Here is a 21,423-nt window from a genome sequence, read left to right on the forward strand (position 1 = left end):
AATCAGAAGCTTAAAACACAGTCAAGGAATCATTTCCGACCCTATAAATCATATATATTATTAATCAGGATCAACAGCTGAATCGATCAAGCTATGTCTGTCAAAAATTTTTTTTTTTTTTAATTTTGAAGATTTTATAAAAGGTTACATTGTTAAAATTGGCAAAACTTGGCAAAAATTTTTATTTTTTTATTTTTATTGAGTATGCAGATTTTTTTGCCTTCTAAAAAGTAGCATAGGAGAGCTTTCCGAATTAAAATTAAAGCATTTTTGGCTTAGTTTCACTTTTCCCAAAAATTATCATATAAAATTTTAGTTAAATCTTTAAATTTGAGGGTATTATATCTTCAATCAAAATAAATCCTATATATTCTTGATCAGGATCAAAAGCTGAATCGATCTAGCTATGACCGGCTTATTTTTTTAAGGGGTTACATCGTTATTATTATCAGAAATTGGAAAGAAAAATGTAATGTAACGTTGGAATGATGAGTTTTTTTAAACTTGATTTTTCGCAAAAATGGTCATGTAAGCATTCTAGTTTTTTTTTTATGATCGGTTTCCGATTCGATCTTCTAGTTCAATAGCAAAGTCCAAGGGTATATATCTTTGGCTTCCCAAAGTTAGTTATCTTTCTTGTTTTATAACACATTCGGAGCTCCAATCTTGGGAGAAACAAATTCCTTAATTGAAAACTTTCCATTACTCATACGCAGTGTTGGATTCTGGCGCCCGCAAGCAGGCGAATGTCAGAACAAAAGGAATTGTGTGTGAATAAGAAGAGGAACGCCGCTCACTGCGCATGCACTCGCCTGTCGATGAAGATGAAGTGGAACAACATCAACAACATCATCCCCGAGAACTGAGAGCTGAGAGCTCGAGAGCCGAGAGCGATGAAAAGTGAAGAAAATTCCGTCGGTGTGTGTTGGCCGAATCGGGTTTGTTTCGAAATTCCTTTTCAGTTTGTTAAATCGCCTCGAACGGTGCGGAACGCGAATGCGAAGAGAGCGGAGAGGACAACAGCCTGTAGTGAGAACGGAATGGATAACAGTCCGTAGTGAGAACGGAAAGGAGCGCAGGGAAACGGAGAAAGGAGGCCCACCAAACCCGAACGAAAAATAAATTAAAGAAATACACAAAAGCAGTGTGTGTCCAGTTTAGTGCAACTCCTTGATTAGTTTGTGATCCGAAAACACCGAGCATTTTCCAACTATGTCTGTGGGTCGTGCGCTCCGAGACCGCAGGATGAGGGAATAGAGGTGAGGTCCATGGACTATACGTGTCTGTCTAAGTGTGTGTGTGTATATGTATGGGGGACATGAGTCCAAGTCCGGCTTAAAGGAAGTTTTAGTGATACCCCTAAAAAATAATAAAAAAATTAAGTAAAGAAAAAAAAAAGGAACGGAAAAATCGATGCGTGCGCGACACACACGTGTAAGGGGTCTCCGTTTACTCCGTGTGCTCCTCCTGTGCCCCAGTGTGTCGGTGTGTGTGTATATATCAAGTATACGCCAAGTTAACCGAGGCAGGCAACTTCATACCCACAACAAAAACAGAGAGAGGGAGAGAAAGAGAGCATAAAAGAGAGAGAGAGCAGTTACTACTACAACACGCTACTTACAAAACACTCCTGACCTACTGTGTGTGTGCCCCCCCCCGCCGAGGAGGAGGCCGTTAAGCCACCTTCTAACTACTCTTACTTTGCGTGTAATGTTCTTTCGGCGGGTGGGGTAGGGCAAGGGGCAAGGGGCGAGGGGGAAGGGAAGGAAATATGGTATAAAAAATGAAAGAAGACCGACACCGAAAAACTCATTTTAAATACTTACCAAAAAGTGTGTGTTTTCTAGGGTAGCTCCGCCACTCATTAGTGTGTACACACACTCGCCTTTAAACTTATGAATATTAAAGCTGGACTCTTGGGTGTGCGTGTGTGCCTGTATAACACAATCATTAACATTAATCGCAAAGTGAATTCCGAATACCAGGCTGGGCAGTGTGTGTGTGTGCGGTGTCTTGTTTGTTTTGTTTATAAAGCCCCCTCCTCATATATGTATGTATGTATGTATTTGTGAAAATCTTGTGTGCCCGCCTTGTTTTGTATTTTTATTGGCGCTGATTTGAGAATGTGGAATCGGTTGGAGGAGCATCAGCTAGCCAGCCAGCCGGTTGCAAGTAAACACACATCCAATGGACAAGGATGAGAGTCGACAACAGAAAAAGAACAGCCCGGACAGGCAGGCGGACAGCACAAGAAGCTGTTGCTCACTTTGTCTATATACAGACAAGTACACAAATAAAAGTGCAGAGGAAACAGCAATAGTCCCTATTACTTTCAAAAACAATTATATTTCAAAATTTACGCAAGTAAATATCGCAGGATACACCGCTCAGAGATCTCGATATTACTCACGAATCCCAAGTTTATCATCTGATTAATCTTATATTTAGAGAATCCGATTATCCAAAAGTGGTTTATTTCATATTTAGTAGTTTCATTTTATGGGTTCTTATACAAGGCTATTTATGAAAAACGTAAAAAATACTTCATTATATTAGCATATTTTCTTACCGTGTACACATGCGGGTGTATCTAGATACATTTGTATCTGTGCGTGCGAGTGTGTAAACAATGCAGCGCCAAAACTAAATATTGTTTAAGAACAAATATTTTCCTTTTGTGCAAATCACGGAAAGGCAATTTCATTATTCCTTTACGTTCCGTTTTACTTCCTTTTATTTTATATTTATATATATAATATTTATGCATATATTTATATAAGTATATTAAGGGTTCTTTTTTTTACGCACTACTCTCTGATATTGATGACGCTATCAATGATATTATTGTAGTCTACAGTGGCTCACAGCTTATTTCGTGCAAAGGTTAACCTAAAATTCAAACTCGTATATTTAACGAACGGTAAGAGGTATCAACAAAATTTAAATGCAGTTTTGTTAAGTAGGATTTAGGCATTTATGAGGACACTTCATTATTTGTAAATACCATTAGATAACGCTTAAAACTAAAATACAAAAAAAATACTGACTTTTTTTATGTCACAGCTTATTTCGTGCAAACAACTTGACCTTAAATTTTAATTATAATAATAAACTTAATATTTTGTGTGTCCTCCATATTGCTTTATTACATCCTTAAAACGAGTTTCCATTGAAAAAACAAATTTTTCCGTTGGTTTCTTTGGAATCTTGGGCCATTCTTCGAAGAGGCCTGTTTTGAGCTCATTTGGTTGGGTATCGACCTCTTGCCAGGATACCAGGATCTAAAATTGGCTACAAATTCTTAATGACGTTAAGGTCAGGAGACTTGGCAGGTGTATCCATTAAGTGAGGGCAGTTCCATTGCATCCAGGTCTGCAGAAAATCTGATTTTTGCTTTGGGTCATTATCCTGGTAAAATTGGTAGCTCCTCTATGTTCAATTTCTTGGCGTCCTGGTCAAAATTATCCTTCAACTGTTGAAGGTACTTATGTTTGTTCATAGTTCCATCGATTAACGCCAAAATTCCAACTCCGGATACCGCCATGCATCCCCAAGCCATGATTCTATCGCCACCATGCTTGACCGTAGGTATTAGATTTTTAGTGTGCAGCTCTGTATTTAGTTGATGTCAAGAATACTGCATTCCACCCTTCCTAATTTTGGCCCAAAATGTTGATTTTGGACTTGTCTATGAAAATAACATCATTCCAGATCGATAACGGATGAGTTACATGGTCGTTGGAAAATTTAAGCCTGCGCTTCTGATTCTTCGGCCTAATAAAAGGCCATTTGCGGGCTACTCGGTCATTAAAGTTGTGTTTCCGCAAGTCGCGGCGGACGAAACCCTTTCCCATTTCATGTTCAATATCTACTTCATGTTTTGGTGCCCAATTTTAGGGATTAATTAATTTATTTAATTAATTTTTTGGTATAATTCGCCTTTTCTCCATACCTGAAAAAGTTTTATTCTGAGCATTTTGGCCTTTATCTGCTAATAGATTTTCTCGGTTGAAGCATTGGATGATATATTGGACAAGAATATAGCTCACGTTTACTATTTCAGCAAAATTAAGTTTAGTTTTTTCATTTTTAATGTGATTTAGGACCAGTTTGCTCTGCTCCATGGGTGTACGCGTGCTCATTTTGGTAAATCAAAGAAAACTTTTTTTTTCAGTGTAACCAAACGTTAAAAAGTTATAAATATATAAGTTGATATCTTCTCTAATGGATTGCAACAAGAAAAAGTTATTTAAGATTAACGAATTACAAATTTAGTGTACTTAAAGTTCTTGCACGAAATAAGCTGTGACATGAAAAAATTCGTTATTTTTAGTTTGTTTTAGATTTTAGAGTTAACTAATAGTATTTAAAAATAATAAAGTATCTTAATAAATGCCTACCTCCTACTTAACAAAACTGCATTTAAATTTTGTTGATATCTCTTACCGTTTGTTAGCTATAAGAATTTGAATTTCAAGCTTCCCTCTGCACGAAATAAGCTGTGAGCCACTGTATATTTAGTTCGATCTGAGTGGAAAAATAAAACCCAAACCGAGAGTGGGATGATCCGCTTCACGAGCTGCTAATGGGTCAATTCGGTTGAAGCGAATATTATTGCCCATTTCCCAGATAAATGGCTCTCTAGTTCGAGCGCTCAATTGCTGTTGATCTTTTAAATACATGTACAAATATCAATGCGGCGTAGAAAGGGCAAATGAAGTGAATCCAGGCATTGAATCATCGGATGCGGGGGCGGTGGAAAGATGCATCCATCAAAAGAGGTTCTTTTTCGGACTTCGGCGAAGCTGGGAGCAACACTAGCCTCCATCCGGCACACTTTTGCACATAACTGATTCACTTATATCCATTATCTGACAGATAAACAAATAAACCAAAGATGTGTGAAATAAAAACGTATATATACATATATATATATCTCAATGATTTGTATACACAAAATATTGATTTGGAATCGATGATTTGTATGCTTAAGATTAAAAAGGCCTGTAGGCCATGTGTGAGTCTTTCAATGCGGATTTTTGATTAAACTTAAGTTGCATTAATTAGTTAGAGGGTTCTAGAAAACTGAAAAACAGGATATACGCATTATTTAATTATATCCAAGACGAAGGCGGTCCTCTGCCTATTTTCTTTATCGGTTTTTATTCCCGAAATAGTTGTGCGTGTGCATTAAATCGACTTTTTAATCAGCGCACACAAATAGAACAAGGAAGAAAACGAAGCTTGGAATTGAAGTTAAGAATAAGAATAATACATCGATCATAATTAAGCTTAAAATATTCGCATTTTTTGAGTCGACTTTTATTGATATAAATATATGAAATTTTTTTCCACATATCAAAGCTTAAAAATTTCATAAGTAAGCCAAAATTGCATTAATTTCCAATCGGCAATCATTCCTATGTTAGTTTTTACCAGGTTAATAAATCTGCATACTTAATTGAAAGTTTAAAAAAATTAAAAATTTTCACCCCAATTTTTGACAACTTTGACGATGTAACCCATAATAAAATTTTCAAAATTTTGAAAAAATTAAATTTAGGCCGGATATGGCTAGATCGATTCAGCTTTTCATGCTGATCAAGAATATATATGGTTTATAATGTCGGAAATGATTCATTCACTGCGTTTTAAACTTTTCACTGAAGTTATGTTACCCTGCAAGGGTATAATTACAACGGTGCGTATACGTAATTTTTGGGACTGTAAATGTCTAAATAAAATTTAAACCATTAGGGTAGCTTAGTTCGCCACGCCGAATTGTACATACAAAAACAGTTTGCAATTAATTTTAATTAATTAATTTTAAGTAATTAATCTTGAAATATACGCATTCTTCGAATAGTTATTTATCGATATAAATGTATGACAATTTTTTCGAAAAATCAAAGCTTAAAGATCTCAAACTACGCAAAAAAGCAATAATTTTGATTCCGAAAGCTCCTATGTTAGTTTTTATCGGGGTAATAAATCTGCTTACCTAATTTAAAATTTACAAAAATATAAATTTTTAACAAATATTTGACGATTTTAACGATCACTTTACATAGGTTTTGAAGCATTCGATAAATATGTATTAATTTGAAAATAAAACTCCAGCTTTTCACAATCCATTAAAAACTGAAAGGTAAAATCATAAATATACATATACATACATGTATTTTATTTCAGCGCCATGTTGTCGAATGAAGCCCCAACTTAGTGAGTAGCTCAAGGCCCAGAGCGCAGCATTCCGAGGATGCTTTGGGTTCCTAACCGTTCCTAACCATTCCTGGTTGAACCATTTTCAAGTGGGAGTCCGCGGGATTGAGACCTGATCCCCATCTCCCTCCCACACCCCGGAGGTTGGAGCGTTGTGTCGTGTATGAGTGTCGAGGTGCCTGGGACGCGGGGCACGGAGAACTGTACAAATCGTGGGCAAGGACAACGAACAAATTTCAGGTTGGCCAGAAAAATATATGTATTATGAAAAGAAAAACAAGAGGAGCTCTTAATCCAAGAAATTATCGAAAGTTAATTTTTTTTAAGTGTTACCAATTATGATTTATTTCAGTTGAAATATTTGAAGCTTAGACTTTCTTATTTCTTTCTGTGAGACAATGACTTATATACCTAAAAAAATGCAACACTATGCGCATGCAGCCATGAATCTCATCAACATGGACTCGGAGAACCGGGTGGTGCTCAATGTGGGCGGCATCAGGCACGAGACCTACAAGGCCACGCTGAAGAAGATTCCGGCAACGCGATTATCCCGCCTCACCGAGGCCCTGGCCAACTATGATCCGATATTGAATGAGTACTTCTTCGACCGGCATCCGGGCGTCTTTGCACAAGTGCTCAACTATTACAGGTAACGGCTTGCGGAGGAGATCTGTTCTCGAAAATTTATATCCAAATCTTTCAGAACCGGCAAGCTGCACTATCCCACGGATGTGTGCGGACCGCTGTTTGAAGAGGAATTGGAATTTTGGGGCCTAGATTCGAACCAGGTGGAGCCCTGCTGTTGGATGACCTATACGCAGGTGAGTCTGGTGTCAGGATCCCCTTTGAAATTCCTTTTTAATAAAATAATTTATTGATTTATAGCATCGCGACACTCAGGAAACCCTGGCCGTACTGGATCGCCTTGATCTAGATACGGAAAAACCGTCCGAAGAGGAGTTGGCAAGGAAATTTGGCTTCGAGGAGGACTACTACAAAGGCACCATATCCTGGTGGCAGGAGATGAAGCCGCGCATTTGGTCCTTGTTCGACGAGCCCTACAGTTCCAATGCCGCCAAGGTATGGACACTACAGACCACAAATTTTATTAAACTATCATTTAATAGTGATCATTAATTATACTTTTTATTTATGTCATTCCATATTTGTTTATATATGTGTAAATAATACAAAAACACAATCTATTTATAAATAATAGATTTAAAATGCTTTATTAATTTGAAAATTGCTTGGAATTTGAATGTATATATCTTGGAAAATACAAGTACATTTATTTATAGTTTGGTTAATGTCAACCAAGCACTGTGCATGTTAAAGCATTAATCATTCCATGATATAATTAAAATATATACGTATATATTTTCCGTTTTGATGTAGGATTTTACAAAATATTTATAAATAATCTATTATGCTCTATTCCTCAGACTATTGGCGTGGTTTCGGTGTTCTTCATCTGCATTTCGATCCTGTCCTTCTGCTTGAAGACCCATCCCGATATGCGGGTGCCCATTGTCAAGAATGTGACGGTGCGAACTGCGAATGGAAGTGCTGCCTGGTTCTTGGACAAAACACAGACCAATGCCCACATAGCCTTCTTCTATATCGAATGCGTGTGCAATGCCTGGTTTACCTTTGAGATACTGGTAAGGGATCGTTTCCCTCTCTAAACCCTTGAGAAACTAAAACTACGATCTCAATGTTGTATCTTTGCCCGCAGGTGCGCTTTATCTCGTCGCCAAACAAGTGGGAATTCATCAGGTCATCTGTTAACATCATAGATTACATAGCGACGCTTAGTTTTTATATCGATCTAGTGCTTCAGCGGTTCGCATCGCATTTGGAGAACGCTGACATCCTCGAGTTCTTCTCGATCATCCGCATTATGCGTCTGTTCAAGCTGACGCGCCACTCGTCCGGCCTGAAGATCCTCATCCAGACGTTCCGCGCCTCGGCCAAGGAGCTAACCCTGCTGGTCTTCTTCCTCGTCCTGGGCATCGTGATCTTCGCCAGCCTGGTCTACTATGCGGAACGCATCCAGCCGAATCCGCACAACGACTTCAACAGCATACCGCTGGGCCTGTGGTGGGCCCTGGTCACCATGACCACCGTCGGCTATGGCGACATGGCCCCCAAAACCTACATCGGCATGTTCGTGGGCGCCCTATGCGCCCTGGCCGGTGTACTAACCATTGCACTGCCAGTGCCCGTCATCGTCAGCAACTTTGCCATGTACTACTCGCACACGCAGGCCAGGGCCAAACTGCCAAAGAAGCGGAGACGAGTGCTTCCCGTCGAGCAGCCGCGTCCGCCACGACTGCCAGGTGAGACGGGATCCTGAACTCTATCCAGATTATCAAGCATTTACTTTACCACTTTTGTGATTTCCCTGCGCAGGTGCCCCTGGCGGCGGGGGAGTCAGTGGCTGTGGCACACCGGGCTCTGGCCCTCACTCCGGACCCATGGGCTCCGGCGGAACTGGACCACGTCGCATGAACAATAAAACCAAGGACCTGGTCAGCCCCAAGTCTGGTGAGTCTTGCCGGTGTCCCTTACTCAATACAGTCAGTCCCACGATCCAAGCAATAATGCAAGCCACCAAAAAAAGATAAACAATAATAATTACTACCAAACGAATCCGAGATGAGCTTCTAAAAGGCACCAAATTATACATTTATCACTAAAAGAACAGCAAAACAACGACGTAATCGAGCCAAAGTACATTCCTAACCCGTCTTTTAAAGCTTGCACAGCTCGCACAGCCCCCAAGTTCGAGTTGTATGGATTAAGTTGGCAAAATGTATTCACAGAAATCCCAGTAATAATAACTACTCGTTCGTTATCCTTTGTGCCGTCTCAGTTTTATTGACACAACGAAGAAGAGTTACGCAACTTCGGCCCGTAACGATTAATAATGATCTTGGGTGCGCTTTCCCCCTCTGGCTATACTATATATATCCATAATATAACATACCATTCGTCGTGTGTACGTGTATATATGTACTCTATGTAATTACAATGCATTTAAGGCTTCTTTATTCATAACATACTCGGTTCATAATCGACTCATTTGATTCGAGCTTAGCTTTCATTTCACGCAATTGCATTCGAGAGTGGATTATAATGATGGGTGATGATGATGGGTAATTCGGAGAGGAACTCCATTCGTTTCTATAAATAATTACAAAAAAACTATAATATTCAATAATTATAACAAATAGTAATTCGAGTCAGAGGAATTGTCTATCACTGTATTTCTGATAATAACGATATTTTTACATCAATTGTGATATTTCAATACCCTTGTTAGGTATTATCATTTTAGTCAATAGCTCGAAACATAGTTAAAAAGTAATTTCCGACCCTATCCATAATTTTATAATAATTAATAATTTTAGTTCAGGCATTGTAGTCCCAAAAATTACGTATACGCACCGTTGTAATTGTACCCTTGCAGGGTTTATAGTTTCAATCAGAAGCTTATAACGCAGTGAAGGAATCATTTCCTATAAATCATATATGTATATTCTTGATCAGTATCAACAGCTGAATCAATCTAGCCATATCCGGCTTAAATTTAATTTTTTCAAGGTTTTGAAAATTTTATAAGGGGTTACATCGTTAAAATGGTCAAAAATTGACAAAAAAATTTGATTTTTAAACTTTTTCAATTGAGTATGCAGATTTATTAACCTGGTAAAAAATAACATAGGAATGATTTCCGAATTAAAATTAAAGCTTTTTTTAACTTAGTTATGCGATTTTTAAACTTTGATTTTTCGAAAAAATTGTCATTTATATCGATACATAACTATTCGAAGAATTCGAACATTATAAGCCTAATTAAGATCAATTTCTGATTCAAACCTATAAATCAATTGGAAACTGTAAGGGTTGGTAAGCATCAGCGTGCCGTACTAAGCTTCATTAATGGTTTTAATTTTATTTCAGCCATTTAAAGTCCTAAAAATTACGTATACGCACCGTTGTAATTTTACCCTTGCAGGGTACTATAATTTCTGTTAGAAGCTAAAAACACAGTGAAGGAATCATTTCCGACCCCGTAAATCAATTATATTCTTGATCAACATCAACAGCTGAATCGATCTAGCCATATCAGGCTGAAATTTAATTTGTTCAAAATTTTGAAAAAAATTGTGAAAAAATTAAAATTTTTTTTAGTTTTAAATGGAGTATGCAGATTTATTAACCTAAGAAAAACTAACATAGGAATGATTTCCGAATTAAAATGAATGCATTTTTGGCTTAGTTAAGAGACTTTTAAACTTAGATTTTTATAGAAAAATGTCATATAAAAATATCGGTAGGAGCATTCTAGATTTTCTCTTTGAATTACCCATCGCCTACGTATAATTCCTCAGACTCAAAGCTCCAGCCATAAAGCCCATCATACATATAAATACCAGACCTCGACTTCCTCTCGACACCCATCGAAGGCATTTCTGTATATTAAAGTCATCGATCGAAGTTCAATCAGTTTAGGATCTCCTCCCAGCAAAATACAAGAACATGTATGGTATATAAATATATTTTACAATAAGCTATCTCTACAACGATTATGATATCCAGATACGAGACTCTATATATTTTTTTGATTTTACTTCAAATACTTTCGTTCTACCTTAATATAATTTATTTTTTCATTGATGAAACGATCCAATCCAAAACCCCCTACAAATCTTGTGTAAATAGATGAATATACAACCATGATTGGCAAACCGCGCGACGGCAAAAAGAGCAGGCTGCTCTAGGCCGTAAAAAACAACGACATTGTCAACATCAACAACAACATCGACAGCCACATCAGAACCAGAATGAAGAACCAATAGTATAACCATCCCCCAGAATGCAACTTCCAAGCTAAGAACTTTTCGACATATATGTATAAGAATCTGGCAAACTGATCTATCTATGAGTAAACACGAAGGGGAACAGGACTGGATAGCAGAACAGAGATCGGAACGGATCACAGATCACAGAATCACAGATCACAGATCACAGATCAGTGATCACATATCAGAGAGGATGCAGGATGCAGGAGCCTGTGGTACGTTGGATCGAAAGCTCACACACTCTCCTGGATGCCACATACCCATAGATATGATTATCAATATGAATGACTATATCGGAGACGTCTGCTACTGCTATCTACTGTTACTACTACCACTCCAACAACCTGCTATATAATCGTATATATACTACTCAACATTATGTAATTTTCTACGTGTTTTCTACTCTCTCTCTATATACATATATATATATATATATTTCTCCACCTATCTTTACATAAATAATATTATTATAAATGCTATATAGATATATATTATACATATATATATCGTGTACGTGTTGTTCTTCAGTTCTGGCTCGTTCGTTTCTTCGTTACCAATGTGTATTCTCTCTCTCTCTATCTATCTCTCTCTCTATCTCTCTTGTTGTGTGTGCGTGTGTAACTTTTGTGATTTAATTTTTTGGTTTTAGTCTCAACCCGAATCGGAGGATCCCTTCCCTTAGCTGTTAAATATTAAAGAAGACAACGTTGTATTTGTATTATCTCGAACTCTTGTATTTCAGATATGGCCTTCAGTTTCGACTAAATGACAGAAAGATATTTTGTAATTTCTCAAGACACAACAAAAATATATAAAAAACATAAAACTCGACAAGAAAATCGAAAAGAAAGAAACGAAAAATCAAAAATGAAAGCAAACCTCAGTAAATGTAAAGAAATAAACCTAAGAAAGACCTCCATCTATCATGCTACCTAACATCGTAAGAAAACCAAACCTCGGAGAATCTCTGCTGGGCGGGTGTGTGTTTTGGTTTAAAAGCCATTTTTAACCCCCTTCTTAACCCCACCCTCCCAAAAAATAAAAACTTTTGAATCTGTCGCTCTTTTCCGAACCCAAAACCCCGTACAAAAAGTGTCAAATAGTTGAATACCCTGGAAACCATATATAGTTTGTAGCGCAAGCAGAAAGCCCTGGCCCCTTATATTACCTTATTAACTTTAACTATATTTGTATATAAATACATATGTGATGCATGCTGCATGAGTTATTTACCTGAATTTGAGCCCGGAATCTTAGAGAGCGTGTTTGGTTTGGTTTGATGCCCTCCTAGTTGTTGCCCTAACATATCTATGTATCTATGTGTGTGTGAGTTGTTGTGTTCGTGTTTGTGTTACACCCACTTCCCAGGAAACCCGGAACACCCACCGCCACCTCGTATATCGTACTATATATATATCGTAGTAACCAAGTGCACCCAGTAATTACTATCAGCAAAGCCTGAACCCGCCCTCTTAAAACGTAAAACTTAAAACCTGCCAAGACAAAATTCAAGTTAAACGAATTTGGTAACTAACCGAAAGTTTCAAGAAAATAATATTTACTTTTCTCTCTCTCTCTTTCTCTCTCTCTTTCTTCCTCTTTTTCTTTTTCTTTTCCTTTTTCTTTCTCTGTTTGTGCCACCACACCTCTTCCTGGACTACTACCCCCACTCCACCCTACTATAAATATATATATGTTTATCTATTGTTTCCGGCTATATAACTCCACTTCCTGTACCTACTTCCTAACCAAAACCGAAACCCGACAACCGATAATCTCTTTCTGTTCCTTCTGTGTTCCGTTCGGGGTTAAAAACAAAAGTTGCTCAACTTTTCGCAGGTCCTTTGGGCGCTAGTATCGTGGCCATGAGTCCCAGGACAATGCTGGATCTCAATCCAGCCTTGGCAATGGGCAAGCCCGCGTTCCAGCCGCGTATACCCACGCCACTGGCCGCCACACCGCCATCGCACCAGGCAGGAGTTGAAACAGGAGGAGGAGTAGGACTAGGAGGAGGAGGAGGAGCTGGAGTTGGAGTTGGAGTTGCAGGAACCCCCGCCGCTCCACATCCGATGCCCAGCATTGCCGTGTCCACCACGGCCAGTGTGGGCAAGGACTCCGGTGTTTCGACAACCACCACAGCGGCGACCACGAACAGCGGCCTGGAGACCAGCAAGAAGGCCTTCCTCTAAACCACCAAGGAAGGAATGACAAAGGGCAGCCAAGACTCAAAAGCCACCTGATATCAATGTATATCCTATAGACCCCATTATCATCAGCCGGAAATAAGCAATATCTCGATTCGATATCATATAGCCTTCGCATACGTATAAGGAGTACTTCAGAGATGGCAAAGGATCATTGATTAGAGATCGTCCTTGTTTTATTTGACTCTCCCTTTAGATTCCCCCAATGAAAATGTAAATGAATATCATATATTCGCCCAGGTAAAGGTATAAATTTCTTTTAAGCAAAGGTCCCCAGGTGTTTGTGTGAGAAAGTTGTGCCTGGGTATCCACTGGCTCTTCAAAGGTTGTTTCTTGTTTCTTACAAATAAATGTAAAACTACATATTTTAGGATTATTATTAATTAATTATAAGTTCAACTGTATGTCATATCAGCGGAAAGCAAATTTGAAGCAATATCAAGGGAATAATGAATGTTTTTAATTACATTTTACGGTTAATTTACGTGAAATCATATCAGTAAATTATTTTTAAAGAGGATCTGTGGCCATCTCTGATCATAACTTTGTGTTGACCATATCACACGATCGAAACCTATCAATATCGAACGCCTAAAACATAACCCTAGCTAAAATATTGATAATCCAAAATTGCTTTTACCAAGACAGATGTTTTTAACCATATACGAGTATATATACATACAACATATATTTACCTTTTGCAAGCTTACTAACGATCCAATTTTTTACATTAAATAGTTATTAATAAATCGCTGAAGAATGTACATAATCCTAGGATGCTTTATACTCGGTTTGCCAGTTCCTTATGCGTTGTGTAAAGACTCTAAAGCTTTAATTTAATATATATTTATATATATATACCTATATATACATAAATTACTTGTAAACCGGAAAAGAACTCCAAAGAGAAGCTTTACCAGTTGAAGTTTTGTCTAATTAAAAACCGAATTCAATCACACACGCACACTCTTGGCTCTGAACTTTGTTTTAAAATTCACATGTTGACTTTAACTTTTCTGGCGAACTTAACAAGAACACAAAACAACAAGAATTAAATAGGTAAATAAAATAAATTAAGGAAGGTGCACAGGAAAATGGGGGAAAAACAAACAAAATTTCGCGCTCACTCACTCCTCATTCTGGGATAAGCACCTTCTAGACTCTTCTCCTCCCACCACCAAAAGTTGGCTAACCAATCGGGCTAAGAGGAGGGGCGGAAAATTAAAAATTGTTTTAAATTTTCACGGGTTTCAAAGTCAAATCTAATTTCTATCAAATGTGCAAACAAATAAGAGGCAGTTCCGCTTCCCCTTTCAGTTAATTTCAATTTGCTAAAAAGTTTACCAAACTGCTTCTGGGATCCCCCTTCATTTACACAATTCTCTTGTACATTTTAAATATAAATATGTTACATATATCTATCAGCAAGCATACATATATTTGTAAGAATAAAAATGATTATTAATAAGAGCAAGCAAAGGAAAAATGGTAATAAATAAATAAATGAAAAGTCGGAAAAACTTAGGCAACATTTTGAATCGAAGAATGGGCAACAAATAAACGAACGAAGCAAGCAAACAAATAAACAAAAATTTGTTAAGTTTTTACAATGAACAAACAAACAAAGCGTTATTAAGAACTAAATTAATATTACAAATATTATACTTGCAAGCTATATAGGAAATGGATACAAACAATTGTTTATATCGTTTTTCATTTACCATTTTCTCGCTATGATTTCAAAAGGAAATGCTGTTTTTTAAATTGTATAGTTAAGCAAATTGTATACTATTTGAACTAAAGCGGAAACAAAAACCAAAAACAAACGAAATTGTTCTCTCAATAATTCATGAACAACAAACAAATTAAACTAATTATATATACATTTATATATATATATATATATATATATATATATATATATATATATATATATAATTAAAAAAAAACAACATAAAAAGAAATGCAATAAAGAAGTCTATTGAACACCAAACCCAGGGCTTGAATAATTTTCTTAAGGTGGAAAACAAATGTAAAAGTATTTTCATTGAAGTTTTGATAAACAGATATATGGCTTTATTACTTGAAGACGTGGCGAAAATAATACATATATATAATTGGAATGCATTGTTACATCTGAATTTAGTAGTAAAATATTTGATTCCTCCATTCCTATCCAAAATCTGCATTTTATTTAATTTTCGAGTTCAAAATTCCATTAAAATTCCGCACAGAGAGGGCCAAAACCTGGTGGCACCGTGTCTGCTCGCTTTGGGAACCACTTTATGGCCACTTTTGGCATTTGTTTCGATTTCATTACCAATAAAAAAAGTGCTATTTCAATAACACAGCCCAAAACGCTTAGCTCCAGCTCTGGGGGCCGTTCGGCAAATATACCAGCAAACAAAAGGCCTCAACAAAATGGGAAAAAGCAACATTTTGGACCCTCAGGGGCCTGACCTTCAACACTCACTGCGGCATAGAGACCCAGATAAATGTTCGTAGGTAGTCCAACCAAGTGTAAATCTCCACTCACCTCTTTTTCGGCCTTTTGGCGATGGTCCAATAAAGCGCTTCATTAACCAGAGACTACTACCAACCCCCCTGTGTGTAAGCCAGCAACCCCGTCACCCGTCACCCTCCACCCGCCTCACCGCAAATAAAAGAGCAAAACGCCCCTCGACCTATCTCTATTCATCCAAAAACCAAAGCTATTCCGGACTCGCCTCAATCAACAGTTGGTTCCGTGCTGATTTCTCAGAGTGGGTGGTTTTTTTTTACCGTAAGAAGAAGAGCAGAAAGAATTTTGTATATTTTTTCACTATCTCCCAAAGCATCAGTTGGTTGACAGTCTCCGGGTGAACTATAAATCCATGAAATTTCAATTACAAGTCAAAAATTATACGCGAGCTTAGTCGCTCACTCTTTCATTACACAAAGAAAAAAAAATGTGTTAGTAATTGTAAACTTAAAAATAAAATTAAAAAGTTAAATACTCTCTTACCAATAATATTAAATCTTAATAAGAGTAAGATGAATTTGTTTTATTAGCACAAAAACATGGGGTATCTAATTGACAATTGCTATGATTTTTCTTTCAGTGCACTCATTGCTCTCCAGTGTAAGTTGTAATCATTGAGAGCTTTTTCTTTTTTTTTTCTATGCTCCGGCTGGAAAAACATGGTGACTCTATATATATATAAACATATATAAATATATACATGGTTGTGTTTTTTGTTTGCCGACTATTTGCAGAGTTTTCCAGTTTTCGGTGAGTTTTCCCTTACTTTCCTTTCCTCTTTTTGCAGGAGAGGGTAAAAGCTCTCTCTCCCAGTCTCTCTCTTTGGAAACTTACTCAATGGAGCTCGCTCTCTTCAGCTATTTTGCCTATTTTGCATTGCCTCTCCCGTAGAAAGTGACAAAGAGAGGAGTGCGAAGTGGCGTTGTGGGTGTGGGAAAAGGAGGTACTGCCTGCCGGTCTGGTCTCTTTTATGAATGCGTGTTTTTCTGGCAGCGCGGATTCAGTCGAATTTTGACTGCCCGACGAGCAAGTCTCCGCCGCGCAGCTTTCTCTCTCGTCCGCGACCGCGTCGTTGCACGGTTTCTTTTCTTCGCATCTCCGCATTTCCCAAGTGCTCAATGTGACAATTTTCGCCCACAATTGTCCCAAAAAAAAGAGTATAAATTTACATAAAATAGTATACAAAAAATAGTACACAAAAATAATAATAAATAAAGGAAAGAGCAGTCGTGCAAGGAAATAAATATAAATATATACAAGAAATTCCTGTGTCAAGCACCGACGGCAGCGCCGCAATGCTGCCGCTTCCGTGCATTCGCTGATTTTAGGTTCGTTGCGGGATTTTCCTATTTTGAATATTAAAAGCCAAAGTGCGAGGACGGACGGACGTTCAATAGCTAAAATGACGCTGACAGTTTTCCACGACCCCCAGCTCCCAGCTCCCCCAGTTCCCAGCTCCCCCAGCTCCCAGTTCCGTTCCCCGGCGCTCCTCAGGTTTTCCTTTGGCAGCGATTAAGACCAGTCAAAGTTGTTGGCCCGGCCCGTTGCCTGGCTACGTTTACAAGAGCCAAGAGATGCCGGAGAGATGCCATGCATTATACATAAGCTCTAGTAGTGAGAGGTTTGCACCGCTCAAAAAATGTATCATCAATTAACATATTTACCACTTTTCACATGCCACAAAATAGTTTACAAATGTCGCACCTTTGAGTTGGTTACTTTAAACAATTAAAGTCGAACTAATAAAATTGAATTTTTATTATAACAAAACTATTTAAAGAAAACTCATTTTAAATATTGGTGTATTTAATAATATATTTTATTGAGGCTTATAAATAAAAACCTGTTTAAATTTATTAATATAAAGCGTTTAAAAGGTAACTGTGTTACTATAAAAATTATATTGCATTCTTTCGGCATTACTTTAGTAGATTTCAAATCCTTGACAAAACTATATAGGTTCGTAATCTTTAGCAGATAAATGTTTTTAACTACTACTTTAAAACATGATGACACATCTTAAAAACGTTAACATTAAATTTGTTAAAGTGCAAATTCATGGTGTCGCTCTTTGATTGGTTTTAATTCAGCCGACAAGTGTTTTAATATATTTAATAAAAGGAGATTCCTATAATTATTTATCCCTACCAATAACTAAACTTTATACCACATTGGAGACCGCAAAAAACATCCTGTTTAATCAAAAATGATGATCGTTCATTTTAAAGCTTCAGTTTTGGAAAATGTAAGTAAACCATTTATATTTCTCTGGCAAACGCCCATCAAACATTATTGTTAGAGTGCTCTCAGTCGCAGGTGTACCCTCTTTCTGGCCATGACGCGTAATTACAAGTATTTTTGGCCAAAACTGACATGTTCAAATTCATTTGTCAAAGTTGATTAAAATTTTCAAGACTGATTTTTCCCTCTGTGTGGGATCGGGGGGTGGGGCGAAGAGGGGGGGCGATGGGAGGGAAAACCCGAGCGAGAAAAGAGTAAAGTGCTAGTGACTGCTGCTGGTCTCGCAACTAGATTAACTGTGAGTCTGAGCTTTTATTTTTCCCCTTTTTCCGAATCTTTATTATTAGTCGGCCACTTGGCGGCGCCCGGAGTGGGTCCCCTGAACATTTGGTCATTGGACACTTCGGCAGTCCGTCCGCACACTCTCGTTATATATTAATGACAATTTGCCCTGACAAATATTGAATCGATTGTAATGGTTTCTGGCAATGGTAATTGTAACTCGATGCGGTTAGTTACGGGGTATTCCGTATAATTGCGGTGTGGCTTTGATTTATTGAAAATGTGAAGCACAGGTCGTATATCGGATTAGTTTTGAATGGATTAAGATATTAAGTGTGCGGTTAGGTCGAGCATTTATTTGCATTTTTACGAGGCAATTATTCTGCTGCAATAGATTTCTTTATCAACAAAAATATTATGGTGAAAAGTATCCAATGATGTTTTGAAATTATTTCAAAAACACTTTTTAAAGGTTAATTTGCTTTCCAAAACTATTAACAAAATGTTATTCTAGATAGAAAAATTCAAAGAGTATCATTCTATTAGATTTTCGGTTAACTTTTTAAAACCAGATTCTTTTACATGACTTAAGCTAGCAATTAAGAACAAAGCCCCATTCGAAAAACACAAATATCAAAAGAAAATTAACATTTAAAGTTTACCCAATGGCAACCGGTGAGTGACAACCTGACAATTACGCGAAAAACCCCCAACTGAAGCCGCACTGATACCGAAATAAATGGCGAAGGAAACTTTATGCCACAAAAGTCACAGTCCCCAGGAGTGCCAGGAGTTTCCTTGAGTTTTCCCGCCTGTGTCGCCACAAAACCTCTGGCATACTTTTAGGCGAGCGCGCTCGATTCTGTTGGAAAATGGCGCAGAAAAAGGGAAAAGAAAGGTTAAAGCAGAGCAGCGCGGAAATCAAGGTATCCAGCGAGTCGAGGCAACGTTTAGCGCAGTTCTTCGGTTAATTTTTTATGCGATTACCCGGCAGGGCAGCTGGCAGGCGGCAAGCTGTAATTGCATTTTAATATTGATGATATATTGATGGCGACGCTTCGCGATGTGTGCTGGCTGCTGGATGGATGTGCTGTGTGTTCACTTCATTTATGAAATTTACATTTATTTCATTTAGTGACAGGGCCACCTTTTTCGGGTTTGATTAACGCCCACCGACGCCCCCTGATTGGCACGGCGCGGGGTCACGGACGAGCTCATTTGCATAGTTTGATTTCCCGATTCCCGATTGCCATTTTGGTATTCCGATGTTGACACTAGCCGTCAGCTGCGACAACAAGCGAAGCCAGCGAAAAGGTGAAAGCAATGCGCACTTTTCCGTGTGTTTTGTCAAAAAATCAATTGAACGTTCAAGTGTCAGTCAGTCAGGACATTTCACACGAACATTTTCCACTCGCCCTAACATTACACGCGGCGACAAATGCCACGAATAGGATAGGTTTGGGAAATAGCTGCTGTTTTGAAATCTCTGGGAAAAAACTATATTAATTCTGTATAGATTTATTTTCTTTTCGACTCACTGTTCTTGAGTATACGGTCTAGGGAATTTTTAGGACAAACGGATGCTCCTCCCTTTACCTATTTTCCATACAAGATTTCTACGACTAATCCTCTGACTTTTCTACGAGTGAATTTTTCCATTTCCCATTTACAATATTAAATTTGTGTCGAAGGAAACGTGACGAAGAGTTCGGTCCTGTCGTGTCCCCTCCCAGCTCTCCCAGATTTCCCAGCTTTTCCTGCTGAACTTCGCACAACATGTTTCTGCTCCTCTCCTCCCCTCGCGCTCACAAATGCATTATTTTATTTTTTGTTTTTCCCTTTTGTTTTTCCTCTCCACTCGAATAACAAGTTCATTTCGAGTCCTGCAAACAATGGATTCCCATCACAACAAAATGCGTATATGTCAATCGAAAGTATTTCATTTCATTTCGTCCTGCTGATTCGTCCTCAAAAATTGTTGGCAACAATTTTTCGGGGCCTGCTGGAAAACCTTTTTCCCGTTTGTTTACAATTGGCTTATCTCAGATTTGTCTATGGATTTCGATTACACTGAAATGGATATTTTGTGAGGCTATGTTACAGAACATGGCAATTATTTATTGATTAGGCGGCATTAAGATTTATCTTTCAACAGACAAAAGAGACGAAACAAAGGGGACCGAAAAGCGTATCAATATCCAGGGATTGACCTGAGAGTCGAGTGCCCCTGTACCCTCTGCAAAGTCATCGGGTCGGAGCCATGACCTCTTCTGGGCAAAATTTTCCAATTTGAGGCAATTTGCAAGTAGCCAGGACAAAGTTTCCTCTGCCGGCAAAGTCTAATTAGATGATGGGTGGAAAGGCATCGGCATAAAGTGTGCATAATTTGCATATTTCTATGGCGGCGAAATATTCACGAGACATTGACTAGGACTCCTCTCTCTCTTGGCTAATTTAGTGTCTTTAAAACTTTTGTAAATTCTTAAGTGTATGCTAATGAAGAGCCTCAAGTTTGGCTTACAATTCTATGGAATTCCTGCGCTTTTATTGGGTTAACTTTTTGATTTCTTTGCAGCTTTCTTCAGCTTGATTAAGTTTTGGTTAAATCATGACTCATAGCGTTGAATTTCACACTGCATAAGTATGTCCATTCATTATTCATTCATTGATACATAAATCTCCTAAATCCTGGAGGCTAATTAAATAAAGTGAAGAAGTGGCGAAGGATACTTTGCATAAAGCTGAATAATAATTATGCGTTGAAAGCGATTTAATGAATTTTGCGACTGTTGATTGTTAATTGCATATTAATGAGCGGACTTCGGGGTGCTCTCTGGTTTCGATTCCAATCAATTTTCCCGAATGTTAAAAACAAAATACTGCCTAACCACAAAAACTCTGGGAAAAGTTTCCTTCTTGTGTCCACAACAAGACGCAGAAGATGCTTTCTCAAGTTTTAATTCTCAAGTTTCGGGAAACTGCTTAAAGTAGGAGATTCCCTGGAGTGTTTAAACCAATTAGTTTGAATAATTCGTTGGCGCTTGTATCATTTATAACCCCTTCTCCGGGAAAACTTCTT

The 21,423-nt window shown here is 37.9% G+C and overlaps 2 protein-coding genes across 20 annotated transcripts in view; both read left to right on the top strand.

Moving 5' to 3' along the window:
* Nucleotides 1-831: 831 nt before the first annotated feature.
* Nucleotides 832-15,293, top strand: Shaw (potassium voltage-gated channel shaker cognate w). Of its 18 annotated transcripts, none has more exons than XR_015271129.1 (11): nt 832-1,259; nt 6,193-6,462; nt 6,664-6,874; nt 6,929-7,046; nt 7,111-7,305; nt 7,671-7,889; nt 7,964-8,567; nt 8,641-8,775; nt 10,957-11,476; nt 11,839-12,074; nt 12,936-13,930. XR_015271129.1 is itself a non-coding variant. In XM_020945187.2 (10 exons), exons 4-10 carry the CDS (start codon nt 6,666-6,668, stop codon nt 13,283-13,285), a joined length of 1,848 nt encoding a protein of 615 aa, XP_020800846.2. In that variant the 5' UTR covers nt 961-1,259; nt 6,193-6,222; nt 6,313-6,462; nt 6,664-6,665; the 3' UTR covers nt 13,286-15,293. The 18 variants fall into 18 exon arrangements, 5 of the variants coding, with proteins under 5 accessions (XP_086686604.1, XP_020800845.2, XP_020800847.2 ...); XR_015271135.1 differs by lacking the exon at nt 10,957-11,476 and having other exon boundaries at nt 956-1,259; nt 6,193-6,222; nt 6,313-6,462; nt 12,918-15,293; XR_015271136.1 differs by lacking the exon at nt 10,957-11,476 and having other exon boundaries at nt 956-1,259; nt 6,193-6,222; nt 6,313-6,462; nt 12,936-15,293.
* A 1,524-nt stretch (nt 15,294-16,817) lies between these two features.
* The window catches only part of LOC110178214 (uncharacterized), a 65,540-nt gene continuing 60,934 nt past the window's right edge, over nt 16,818-21,423 (top strand). Inside the window, exons 1-2 of one of the 2 annotated variants that reach the window (XM_086830487.1) lie at nt 16,818-17,149; nt 17,999-18,066. The gene's annotated coding sequence lies outside the window, so the exon portion shown is untranslated. The remainder of the gene's footprint in view (nt 17,150-17,998; nt 18,067-21,423) is intronic. The other variant, XM_086830488.1, reaches the window with a different exon arrangement.

This window comes from Drosophila serrata, unplaced genomic scaffold (assembly GCF_035046125.1).
Source record: "Drosophila serrata isolate PLE 108 unplaced genomic scaffold, ASM3504612v1 contig_240, whole genome shotgun sequence".
NCBI classification, from domain to species: Eukaryota; Metazoa; Arthropoda; class Insecta; order Diptera; family Drosophilidae; genus Drosophila; species Drosophila serrata.